Genomic DNA, 12465 nt, shown 5'->3' on the forward strand with positions numbered 1-12465 from the left:
GTTATACGATTCTCATTTATATCACTCCTAGTGTTACCTGTCACAAACAACGGAGCGGAACTCAGATCCTCCCTCGATACGTGATGCTTGTAATAATTACTGACGTCATCAACATGCTGTGTCATCGTGCTTTGATTAATGAGAAGCTCTGACAAACGCGCGTGCGTGCGTGCGTGCGTGCGTGCGTGCGTGCGTTTTGTTTGTTTCTACCAATATGGCTGGGGTCTATTTAAAGGCTGTGAGTATGGTTTTAGGTCCCTTTCATCAATATTCCAGCAATATCACGGCGGGGGTCATCAGCTTCACACATTTTGCTCTTCTCGGGAATCGAACCCGGGTCGTTCCGCGTAACGAACGAACGCTTTAACCACTAGACTACCCTACCGATCCTATCCAAAGGACATTTAGGACGCACCAGTGTGGTACACTTGAGGCAATATAGCAACGTATTTTGTACTCACAATTAACATTTTAAAAAGAAACAATAGTGCAGTTAAAATCTATTATATTTTCAAAACCTTTTAAAACTTTAAATAGCCCCTTACATAACCATAGTGCGTCTTCTAAAGGTTTATATTCTGTTCTTGTAAAGTGAATGCGGACATGTGCTACTGCAGCATATAGTATTTGGGAGTTAAGGGTGTGCCCCTGAGGCTCAGCGTGAACGAGTAGATGGTATTGGGGATTTAGTTTAAGGGGTTGGGGTAGGAGGGATAGGGTGGGTTGACACCCTATGATTAATAGAATAATTGCAGATGGATTGAATTGAGAAGTGGCTTTTACTTTGAGTAAGTTCATTGGAGCATGAACCTTTAAAGAGCACACATGACGTCTCTGTCTCTGTCTAAGTACAGGTGGAGTAGATAGTTTGGGCATGCACTTCGTGTGTTCACTAGGATAAGGTTCTAGAGTAAATAGTCTAAATGAGAAGAAACAACGCCTGTGTGTTTATTCGCGCTCGTGAATTCGCTGGTGTTATCCCAGAAATGTGAAGCTATCCGTAAGTGTAAAGTTTATCTATGAATGCACTTTAGTTAAATACGTGTAAACGTCAAACTGTGTCGTCATCAGCGTAGGAACGTCCAGTGTTAAAGCTGTCTATATTGTATAATCTTCACGCACAAACATTCGATTTAAACATTTGATGAAATGATAGATCAAGAAAATAGTGTTTATTGGTATATATTATAGTTATACAATATAGAAAGTATATAACATCCACAAGCAAACCACGTATAACAACGTATAATGGCTGAAGAAGCGAGAAACATTCACTTGAGACAACTTGAATTTCTGTAACGACATGGCAGTTGGCGAAATAACGACATACAAAAGGAAAGTGATTTAAAAATTCATGTTTTGTTCATTTATGATTGACAAAACAGAGAATGAATTCTGACTAATTAATTTGTTCCTTAGCAAAACTGATAACTTGACTGTGTTCAGATAGACGAAAACCTCAGACATGCTGCGTTCGCGAAGGCAGCTGCTGAGAACGCCTCGTTATATGCATGGAGGGACTTCGAAGATCCGATGCGAAGAGAATTCTTCAAGATCACAGACATCGGCACAGCAGCAATGGCGGATGAGACTAAACTAGAAAGGGTAGGTGTACCCAGGCGATGTAGCGATTTGTTTATTGTTTAACTTCGTACCCAGCAATATTTAAGCACGTGTAAACAATCGTTTGACCAGATAATCCAGTGATTTACATTGTCAGCATCAAACTACACAATTGAATTCATCCAGAAAGGCAATATGTTTCAACATTAATTTGTATGCAGGAATAAAGGCGTGTGGTCATAGTAGTCGATCGGCTTTGTGGATGAGCAAAAGAAATAAGAAACGATCGTCGCGAAATGAAACGCATTTGCTTGTAATACAGCTGTAAATGTTTGTGTCACCTCAGTCGCTACATTTGATACTGACGTAAATAATATTCGTATTCGTCTTTAAAATATTTAAATGTTAATTACGGATGATAAAGTGTGTGTGTTATGTTGTTTCTCCATCAGCTGAACACGGTGTTGTCGGAGCTGCAGAAGCTGTACAGCACGGGGAAGGGGTGTGTCACCCCAGACAGGTGTCTGCCGCTTGACCCAGGTAGCATCCGTCACTATCTCCCGCCTTATTAGGAGACAATATGTTTAACAACGTTTGCCATCTGAGCGATTTGATCAGTGGGGCTTTACTCTACCCCAAATATTATAAACCGCCGCGCAGAAGGAAGTATGTACATGACTACATAAATTACCAACGGCATCTAAACGGTCCATGGCCTCCGAATATATGTGTGTGTGTGTGTGTGTGTGTGTGTGTGTGTGTGTGTGTACGTGTGTGTGTGTGTGTGTGTTTGTATATGACTGTCTGTCTGTTCGTCCGTCCGTCCGTTTGACCGCCCGCCCGCTCAACAGCATGAACAACGATCTACGCAATTGGGAAAAGCCTGACCAGTCGATCCCGTTAGTCGCCTCTGTGTGCGTGCGTGTGTGTATGGTTGTCTCGAAGTAAAATCTGTATTTGTATTAAGTAATCATTATATTCCTGTGGCCAATATTGGATAACTCGAAGTATTTACGTAGGTCCATTTAACATCGACACAACTGTGTTTAGCTGTAATGGGTGACGTCCCTATCTACGCCGGCTACGAGACAGACAACAGACACATTAAAGTGACACTCTTTGATTCAGACCTGACTAACATCCTCGCCAATTCCCGAGACATCAAGGAGCTGGAGGGGGCGTGGAAAGGCTGGAGAGACGGCACTGGCAAGAAGATGAAGACGCTCTTCACTGAGTATGTCAACCTTCACAACGAGGCTATACGGGAAAGTGGTAAGTGGATAAGTGAGTGAATATGGTTTTATGCCGTCTTCAGCAATATTCCAGCAATATCACGGCAGGGGACACTAGCAATGGGCTTCACACATTGTACCCATGTGGGTAATCGAACCCCTGACGAGCGGACGCCTTAAGCATTAGGTTACCCCAACGCCCCGAAAGTGGTAAGTATTACCGTGGACTCTTGATGTCAGTCATCGGATTATGTGGTCCAGACGCGAGTATTTACAACCCCGTCATGTGGCTTAAAACTGCTCTCGACAGCATAAACTACATACAACAAACCTGTAGATAAAATATCTATTTATAAGAACCAATAGTCAATACTATGAACCTCTCTCGTTCTAGTGAGTGAATGAGATTAGTTTTATGCCGCTTTTAGCAATATTTCAGCAATATCCCGCAGGGTGACCTCAGAAATGGGCTTCAAACATTGTAACCATTTGGGGAATCAACACGGGTCTTCAGAGTGAAGGGCGAATGCTTTAACCACTAGGCTACCCCACCGCCCCCTCTCGTTCTTCCTTCAGATTACAGCGACACGGGCGAGTACTGGCGTTCCTGGTACGAGTCGGAGGACTTCCGGACGGATGTCGCTGAGCTGTTTACTCAGCTGAAGCCGCTGTACCAGCAGATGCACGCCTACACACGTACCAAACTCATCGAGATGTACGGGAAGGACAACTTCCCCTCCACCGGTCACATCCCAGCACATCTTTTAGGTGGGCGTCAACACGTTTTCTCCAAAATAACCACCCGAACTGACTGAATTCATTTAAACTATTTCATTAACAGACTTTTTATTAAGGTGGCAACACATTTTATGATAGCCCTCACTAATGAACCTGAGAAAAATAAACCATTGCAAATAAGTGATATTAGTAGGCATATCCAGCTTCATTCCTGGTATATCACATACAATCAACTAGCTTCAACTTACTAAACTGGATCATCTTCGTTTACATTCCAGAAGTTATGGAATAATTATGAACATTAATCTGTCCAGGAAATATGTGGGCCCAGCAGTGGAACAACTTGTACTCTGATTTGGTGCCAATAAAAGACAAACCAAGTGTGGACATCACCGATGAACTGAAGAGACAGGTACGACCACAAAGGGATTAACAGCGTAAGAATTGCCACACACTATGTATTGGAACAGATCTATGGAGAAACGGAAGTTTTGTTGGAAGTTTCAGAGTGAGATGGGGCGGTGGGTTAGCTTAGTGGTTAAAGCGTCCGCTCGTCACGCCGAAGACCCGGGTTCGATTCCCGATATGGGTACAATGTGTGAAGCCTATTTATGCCCCCGCCATGATATTGCTGGAATATTGCTTAAAGCGGTGTAAACGTAAACTCACTCAGTAGAGTGAGATGGTAACACGAGGTTACAACGCTTCCTCTACCGGTAGCAATACGTACCATTACAACTCGGTGACCATAATGGTCTCCAGGATATCGTAGAGAAACACTGGACGCACGACTAACGGCACTGTATTAAACGCTTTTTGCAAATGTCATACGTCGTTCTGAAAACGCCTGGCTAGATGTTAAAGGGCAAATAATCGAGTCTGGACCTGGCAATCCTGTGATTGGCGTCCGATGCAACTCTGATACAATGACAGCACCAACCAAGACATCGAGCCTGACCATAGACAGAGATCGCTCAAAACAACTCAAGCCAGGATGCTCAAGGAGCTATACATATTTAAGCCTTAAGCGTCTCTTAACGATTTCCATGTATGGTCTGACTATGTACATATTTTCCTAGTTTTGGCAGATATCACTATTTATATTCAGCTGTCATTCTATAAGTGTAAACATTATTGTACCAGAACTTCACGGCTGTGAAAATGTTCGAAGTCTCCGATGCATTCTTCACCTCAATGGGCATGGTGGCGATGCCGCCGTCGTTCTGGGAAAACTCCATGTTGGAAAAACCCTCTGACGGACGGGAGGTGGTCTGCCACGCCTCGGCCTGGGACTTCTACGATGGGGATGACTTCAGGTACGTTTAGGAAGAGTAGGACAAGATCGCCTTCCGCTTTGAGCTATTAAACATTGATAAAGTTTAATATGAGTATACCACAGCTCAATTTCATCACTTTCAGAATAAAGCAGTGTACGGTTCCCACTCATAGCCAGATGGTTACTGTGCATCATGAGATGGGTCACGTGGAGTACTATCTCCAGTACAAGCACCAGCCTGTCCTCTTCAGAAGGGGAGCTAACCCTGGTAAGTCACCAATCCCGATATCACAACGTCTTTCATCACTTTCAGAATCAAGCAATGTACGGTTGCCACTCATAGCCAGATGGTCACTGTGCACCATGAGATGGGTCACGTTGAGTACTTCCTGCAGTACAAAGGTCAACCGGTGCTTTTCCGGGGCGGAGCCAACCCGGGTATGTGACCTCTTGAAACAGTCCTGGTTTGGAGTAGAAAGTTGTTATGTTGACTATATTATGGTTTTGAGGTTTCGAAATATGGTTTAAAGCTTGAATAATAAATTCATCGGTTAATGCAAAACATTATGAAATTATGTGTAACAAAGGTGTGTGACCTATATTCATCGATTGAGGTTGACGATCGAGACTGTCGGCATGTGATTTGATTTCACATTCAACGTTTTTGCGACTTGTTTTATTTTCATCTAGATTTATTTAAATCTATTTTTCTTCTATGACAAGTTAAATCGATCTACTCGTACAGGTTTTCATGAAGGCATAGCCGATGTTGCCTCCCTGTCCTTCCAGACACCTAAACATCTCCATGAGATCGGCCTGCTCCCAGTGCTGGAGGAGGACGACGGTAAGGATCTCTGAAGTGTGGGGATTATCGCACCACACAGTTTCCAGTAGCCGTTCCTCACCGAACTCAGGTCTCAGTAAAACTTCCTTTATTGTCTTGTGGATTATAGAACGTCAGTGCAAAAGAATACCCAGTCTTGACTATCCTGAGAAAGAAATTCCGTTTCTTGTAAAGGGAAAATCAGTGATGACACCAGGTGTTCGCGAAAAGGGTGCGCACGCACTGCCTTACGGGTAGCATCCACCACTAACCAAATTTGTCTATAAATGGAATTATTTTGCCTGACACTGCACAGCAGTCCTCCTGTCGTGCGACCGCTGCCAGATGACAAGACATTGACTCACCGGTGACAGACATTGACTCATCAGTGACAGACATTGACTCATCAGTGACAGACATTGACTCACTCAGACATTGACTCATCAGTGACATATGCCCACTTCAAGACGGGACGGTGGCCAGATGACAAGACACTGACTCACCAGTGACAGATGCCCAGTTCAAGACGGGGCGGCGGCCAGATGACAGGACATTGACTCATCAGTGACAGATGCCAGTTCAAGACGGGGTGGCGGCGAGATGACAAGACATTGACTCATCAGTGACAGACATTGACTCATCAGTGACAGATGACTCATCGGTGACAGATGCTGACTCACCAGTGACAGATGCCCAGTTCAAGACGGGGCGGCGGCCAGATGACAAGACATTGACTCATCAGTGACAGATGCCCAGTTCAAGACGGGGCGGCGGCCAGATGACAAGACATTGACTCATCAGTGACAGATGCCCAGTTCAAGACGGGGCGGCGGCCAGATGACAAGACATTGACTCATCAGTGACAGATGCCCAGTTCAAGACGGGCGGCGGCCAGATGACAAGACATTGACTCATCAATGACAGATGCCCAGTTCAAGACGGGCGGCGGCCAGATGACAAGACATTGACTCATCAATGACAGATGCCCAGTTCAAGACGAAGCGGCAGCCAGATGACAAGACATTGACTCATCGGTGACAGACATTGACTCATCAGTGACAGATGCCCAGTTCAAGACGGGGCGGCGGCCAGATGACAAGACACTGACTCACCAGTGACAGATGCCCAGTTCAAGACGGAGCGGCAGCCAGATGACAAGACATTGACTCATCGGTGACAGACATTGACTCATCAGTGACAGATGCCCAGTTCAAGACGGGGCGGCGGCCAGATGACAAGACATTGAGTCATCGGTGACAGATGCCCAGTTCAAGACGGAGCGGCAGCCAGATGACAAGACATTGACTCATCAGTGACAGATGCCCAGTTCAAGACGGGGCGGCGGCCAGATGACAAGACATTGACTCATCAAGGACAGATGCCCAGTTCAAGACGGGGCGGCGGGGTCGTCTAGACGTAGACTAGCATATTTTGATACTATCTTATAACTCGGCCAAATTCTCAATCTAACTGTAGGACAGCCTTTGGGGTTCGCTCGTAAGGCCAGTGAGGTACGATTTACAAGGGTACAAAACACTACAAGTCCATTTCCGATATCGTTGTGGGAGTAGCATTATACACACTCGGAGCCTTTCCGACACTATGAGTTCCTATATTTAGAGAGTGACATCAACTTCCTGTTCAACATGGCGATGCAGAAGATCGCCTTCCTGCCGTTTGGATACCTGATAGACCAGTGGAGATGGGACGTCTTCAGTGGAGCAACAAAACCAGAAGAGTATAACTCAAAATGGTGGGATTTAAGGTGTGTATTTGTGTGAGCACCCCACATAGGAAATAACCGTTGCTCATGTAACTGGTTCAACCCTCCACACTGCAGTTTTACAAACGTTCGTAGATGACCTGACTGCAAAGTCTCAAATAACATAATCATTCTCTTATATGTAAGCATCACTACATTAACTGTTTGATCAGAGAACGTGCCATCAGCCGCTTATCAAACAACACAGTGTGTCAGACCAGCATGTTAATTAGAGAAAACATCTGGTAAAACCATGCATCAGTGCTATCAGTTTTGACTTTAACATTTGTTTCCAAAACTCAGTAAGAAGAGATGGACTGTTGAGTTCATTAAACGTACCTCCAAATCCCTGTCTCAAAGAATCCCTTAAAGCAATCAAGGAAAACACTTATTTATGGTCAAAGGAAATATTTGACGAAGATATAATTAACGCTTGTGTTCTCAAAGCTCAAAGTTATTCCTTGACATTTTGCAATGTCAGAACAGAACGACGTTATATTCTGTGAAAACATTTGCTTTTTCAACATTAACTTGTTTAAGTGGCATTTAGAAGGTGGTGTGATGAACAACAAGGAGAGTTCTATGGATATACACCTTCTTTAATATGATATGAGCGACGTTTCGGTGTAGCTACTAACACCGTTATCAAGCAAATGATGACGGTGTTAGTAGCTACACCGAAACGTCGCTCATATCATATTAAAGAAGGTGTATATCCATAGAACTCTCCTTGTTGTTTTTCAACATTGTTCACTTTTCCACATGATAAACTTCATGTCGTCAAGCATGTCCTGCTTGACTGTAAGTATATTTCTACCACAAAGTATGAATATTTTGAAGTTTCATCCATGAAGGATCTTTTAATGTAATTTCGTATTTAATCTCTTAAAATTTTAAAAGAAATGGAATCTATAAGACGAATATATGGATAGCAACTTCTTCTGTATTGTATCACACGACTTTTCTGGTCTGGTTCTTGTCCCTTCTTCAGGTGATATCAGGTAAGACGTTGGTAATAAATAAAATACCAGACTCGTGGTATTCTCTATGGGTGTAATCAGTGGAAGGTTTTGTGTCCCGTGCCATGATATTCTTGGATTTTTGCTCACGGCGTTAGAACCCATCATAGTAAATTAGTTGTCTTTGGTTTGTTTGCAATATTTTACTTACAAAACTCCTGCGAATATCTGAGTGTGAATCAGACGATTAAACCGCAACTATGGGTGAGACGAGGTTGTTTTCGCGACCACTTTGAATAATAACAAGGTTATGACCACTTTCGTCAGCTATGTCACCCAAACGAGGAAGGCTAGACAGGTGTTTGTGACGGGTGTTCGCGAACACCTGGTATCATTACTATTTACTAATCATCCATGAAGATGGCTGGTTGTTTAACGCAGCACTCAGCAATATTCCAGCAATATAGCGGCGGTCTGTAAATAATCTAAGATCAGACAATCCAGTGATCAACATGATGAGCATCGAACTACGCAATTGGATTACAATGACATGTGTCAACCAAGTCAGCGAGTCTGACCACCCGATCCCGTTAGCCGTCCTTACGACAAGCATGGGTTCCTGAAGGCCAGTTATAACCCGGATCTTCACTGGTCCATTCATAAAGATGTTGTAATCCAAAATATCTCTTTATGATAACGATACGGTTTTTGTGTTTGTGTAGTTAAGCTTATCTGGAAATGTATTTTTTTTCTTCGTAGATGCAGTCTACAGGGGGTTTCACCTCCCGTGAAGAGAACTGAAGAAGACTTTGACCCAGGTGCTAAATATCACATACCAGGGAACGTGGCATATATTCGGTACAGTTCTGTTGATTACAAAACCTATTGCCAGTTATTGAAACGTATCTATAGGAGAACTAGACCCCATCAACTGGAAATTCTAGTTTGATTTAATTGAGTCAGTTATGAAGTAGATCCACTTATCGGGTATTACTCTTTTGTTCTCAGCCTATTACGATATGTCGTACACGCAACTTGTAGACCTCGAATTATAATGGAGCATACTTTTTGTCAGATACAACCGTTTTGAATGACAATTTTCTGAAAAGTTTCTCATCCAATTTTGTAAACGTCTGATGATGAAAATTATGTTGTCCCTCTATTATCCTTCAAACTTTTTGTTTTGAGGCTGTTTTTTCCAGATATTTTGTGAGTTTCGTCATCCAGTTCCAGTTTCACAAGGCGCTGTGTGATGCTGCCGGTCACACGGGGCCGCTACATAAGTGTAGTATCTACAACTCGAGGGAAGCCGGAACTCAATTCAGGTAGGAGTCAGTGAGTAAATAGTGCTTAACACCGGAACAGGTGAGGTGGAATGGGGCTTAGCGTCGTACTTAAGACGTGTGTATGTGTGGCTGCTTGTACTAGACCAGACTTAAGCTGGGCTAGCTCACTAAGATCCCATGCCGCAGTTGTAACTGATCTTCAGTAATCTTTGTTTATGGTAAGAGGCGACTGAAATTTCGGGTGGTCAGGTTCGCTGACTTGGCTGACACATGTCTTCTTATCCCATTTCAACCATGCTCATGATAATGATCACCGGATTGTGTAGTCCAGACTCGATCATTTACAGATCGCCGCCATATAGCTGGAATATTGCTGAGTGTGGCGTTAAACGACATAGAGTGATCGAGTGGGTATAGTTTTATGCCGCGTTTAGCAATATTCCAGCAATATCACGGCGAGGGACACCAGAAATGGGTTTCTCACATTGTACCCAAGTGGGGAATTGAACCCGGGTCTTCGGCATGGCGAGCGAACGCTTTAACCACTAGGCTACCCCTCCGCCCTACAGCGCGATTATTTACAAACCGGCATACTAAAGCTTACTGAACAACAGACCTTTTGTCTTGGCAGTAATATGCTGAAGCTGGGATCCTCTAAACCATGGCCGGAGGCCATGCAGAACATCACAGGACAGGCCAAGATGGACGCCCAGCCTCTTATGGACTACTTCGAGCCTCTCCGTCAATGGCTGACAGAACAGAATGCTGGGGTCGATGTGGAGTGGAGTGAAAAATGTCCAGACTTTACTGAAGCTAAAGCAGCTGCCACTTCAATTCTTCCCTCTGGATTAGTGTGCTTGTTCCTTTTGGTTGTAACTGGCTGGTTGTAACTGGCTGGTTGTAAGGGTGGCGAGAATGGGTTTGAGGATGATGTAGTAGGTCGTACCTTTGTTTGTAAATCTTGAGAGGAAACAGGTACTGTGTCAGTACAGCTGTATGACGGATTTACTAATGAAGATAAAAACTCGCGATGTACGTGATGACTTAAATATGCATGGTAACATTCATTTTATCAAACGGCAGCTGTAAATCAATAAATAAAATCACTTTGCAAGAATTTTTATGTTTCCCTTCTAAAAGCAACAAGATCGAGGTTTTGCTTGCCTTTGAAACACGCGCAAATATGGACTACAATATTTGTTTCTCATCTACACCTGTAACGAATAGACTGACGTACAAAAGAAAGTACTCACCTGGTGTTTGGGGGTTACTAAAAACATCTTTTTGAGTATTTTGAAAGGTGTTTTCATTGCGATGCACAGTTCACAAATGTTGGGAATGTGTCCTGAGTAGGGGTGGTGGTTAAGTGCGTGAATATTACTCAAAGTCTAAAATATCAGTCTAATATCACTTTGAGGATAAAAACCGACTGTTCTGATGAAATATATACTTTGTTTGATTTCGTTTAAGTAAACAAAATTCAAATGGATGGTAACAGAAACAAACTTCACATAAAGTATTTAAATCATCGCAGTAAAACGTCTGCTGAGAGGAAAATCAATACATGACAATCAAAATGTGCTTAACAGTTATTGGACGACTGATTGCAAGGGATGCGAAAAGATGTATATTACATGTATATATAAAAGTATATGTGTATTATGATGGTATCAAATGTGTATCAAACACAACTTCATTATGGCGATACAGCGCATCGCAAGTCTTGCAAGGCGCTGCTTCCGGTACAAAGCTGACGCGTGCGCCTACTTGCGATACGAGAGACAGGGCCCAGCTTACATCCGGTACCAGATTTCCGGTGACGAGCGTATATTCAAGAACCAGTGTACAACCCTGCTTGGGTGTCACAGCTGTTGACAGTCATAATAGTTGGCTAATGTGGGGATGGTTAGGTCGGAAATATGTTGTTCCTGCAAGGAATATCGGTTCCTTACTCTCAACTGACAACCATGAAACCACTCGAAAAGGTATGAAATGTTGTTTGTCACCGGAAGTACTAAGGTCTAGCGAAGTTCCGTGACCTACCTGTATCATGGTCAGCAAATATGTCTTAGTCTGACAGGGGTAAGGCTACTTTTAGATAGGACGAAATGTATGAATATCATGGCGTAAACATCACATCATACAACATGAATATCAAACCAGAGATGGCATTTTATGGGTGTAAGTACAGAGCTGCCACCCGAAATATGTTGTACAGAAAGCTGATGTACCCAATCACTGAACCCTAAGAGTGTCCGATATCTTTAGATGACAACCATTAGAGTCATAGGAGGCTACAATGTCTACAGTAACTGCAGTTCATTATAATACAAAGGTCGGTTGGTTGTTTAACGCCGCACTCAGCAATATCCCAGCCATATGGCGGCGGTCTGTAAATAATCGACTTACGTGTGCCAACCAAGTCAGCAAGCCCGTTAGTCGCCTCTTACGACAAGGATAGGTTTGTTAACCCGGATCTTCACGGGTAATAAGGAACACCAGAGTACTTCAAATATACTTTTGAACGAATTCAAAGACGGATTGAATTGAACGTGTTTGTGTCCATATACAAATGTAATATACAAAATGATTAAACAATATCTAGCATGAAATGTGTTGAGCACTGACAAGTTCTAATTTTGGTCGTCAGTTTTCAAGACACCTCACCTCCGTCACAATGACAAGCCAAAACATTGAGTACACAACAGTCTCGTTTCCTGTTGACTGGGTTCAGTCCTATTGCGCAACCTAGTACAATAACTAGTCCAGAATTTTGAGACCAATTCATTCAACTTGATACATAAACATTAATAAGTATTTGATACA

The 12465-nt window shown here is 43.2% G+C and overlaps 1 protein-coding gene across 1 annotated transcript in view; it reads left to right on the forward strand.

Moving 5' to 3' along the window:
- The window catches only part of LOC124283353, a 72650-nt gene extending 61894 nt beyond the window's left edge, over nt 1–10756 (forward strand). The window contains 12 exon segments of the mRNA XM_046719393.1: nt 1447–1605; nt 2016–2103; nt 2692–2835; nt 3372–3563; nt 3848–3945; nt 4677–4849; nt 4953–5077; nt 5555–5653; nt 7253–7397; nt 9113–9211; nt 9556–9678; nt 10271–10756. Coding sequence (XP_046575349.1) covers nt 1447–1605; nt 2016–2103; nt 2692–2835; nt 3372–3563; nt 3848–3945; nt 4677–4849; nt 4953–5077; nt 5555–5653; nt 7253–7397; nt 9113–9211; nt 9556–9678; nt 10271–10529 — 1704 coding nt within the window. The 3' untranslated portion in view covers nt 10530–10756.
- Nucleotides 10757–12465: the final 1709 nt, after the last annotated feature.

This window comes from Haliotis rubra, unplaced genomic scaffold, assembly GCF_003918875.1.
Source record: "Haliotis rubra isolate DU_JTF1 unplaced genomic scaffold, ASM391887v1 Scf313, whole genome shotgun sequence".
NCBI lineage: Eukaryota > Metazoa > Mollusca > Gastropoda > Lepetellida > Haliotidae > Haliotis > Haliotis rubra.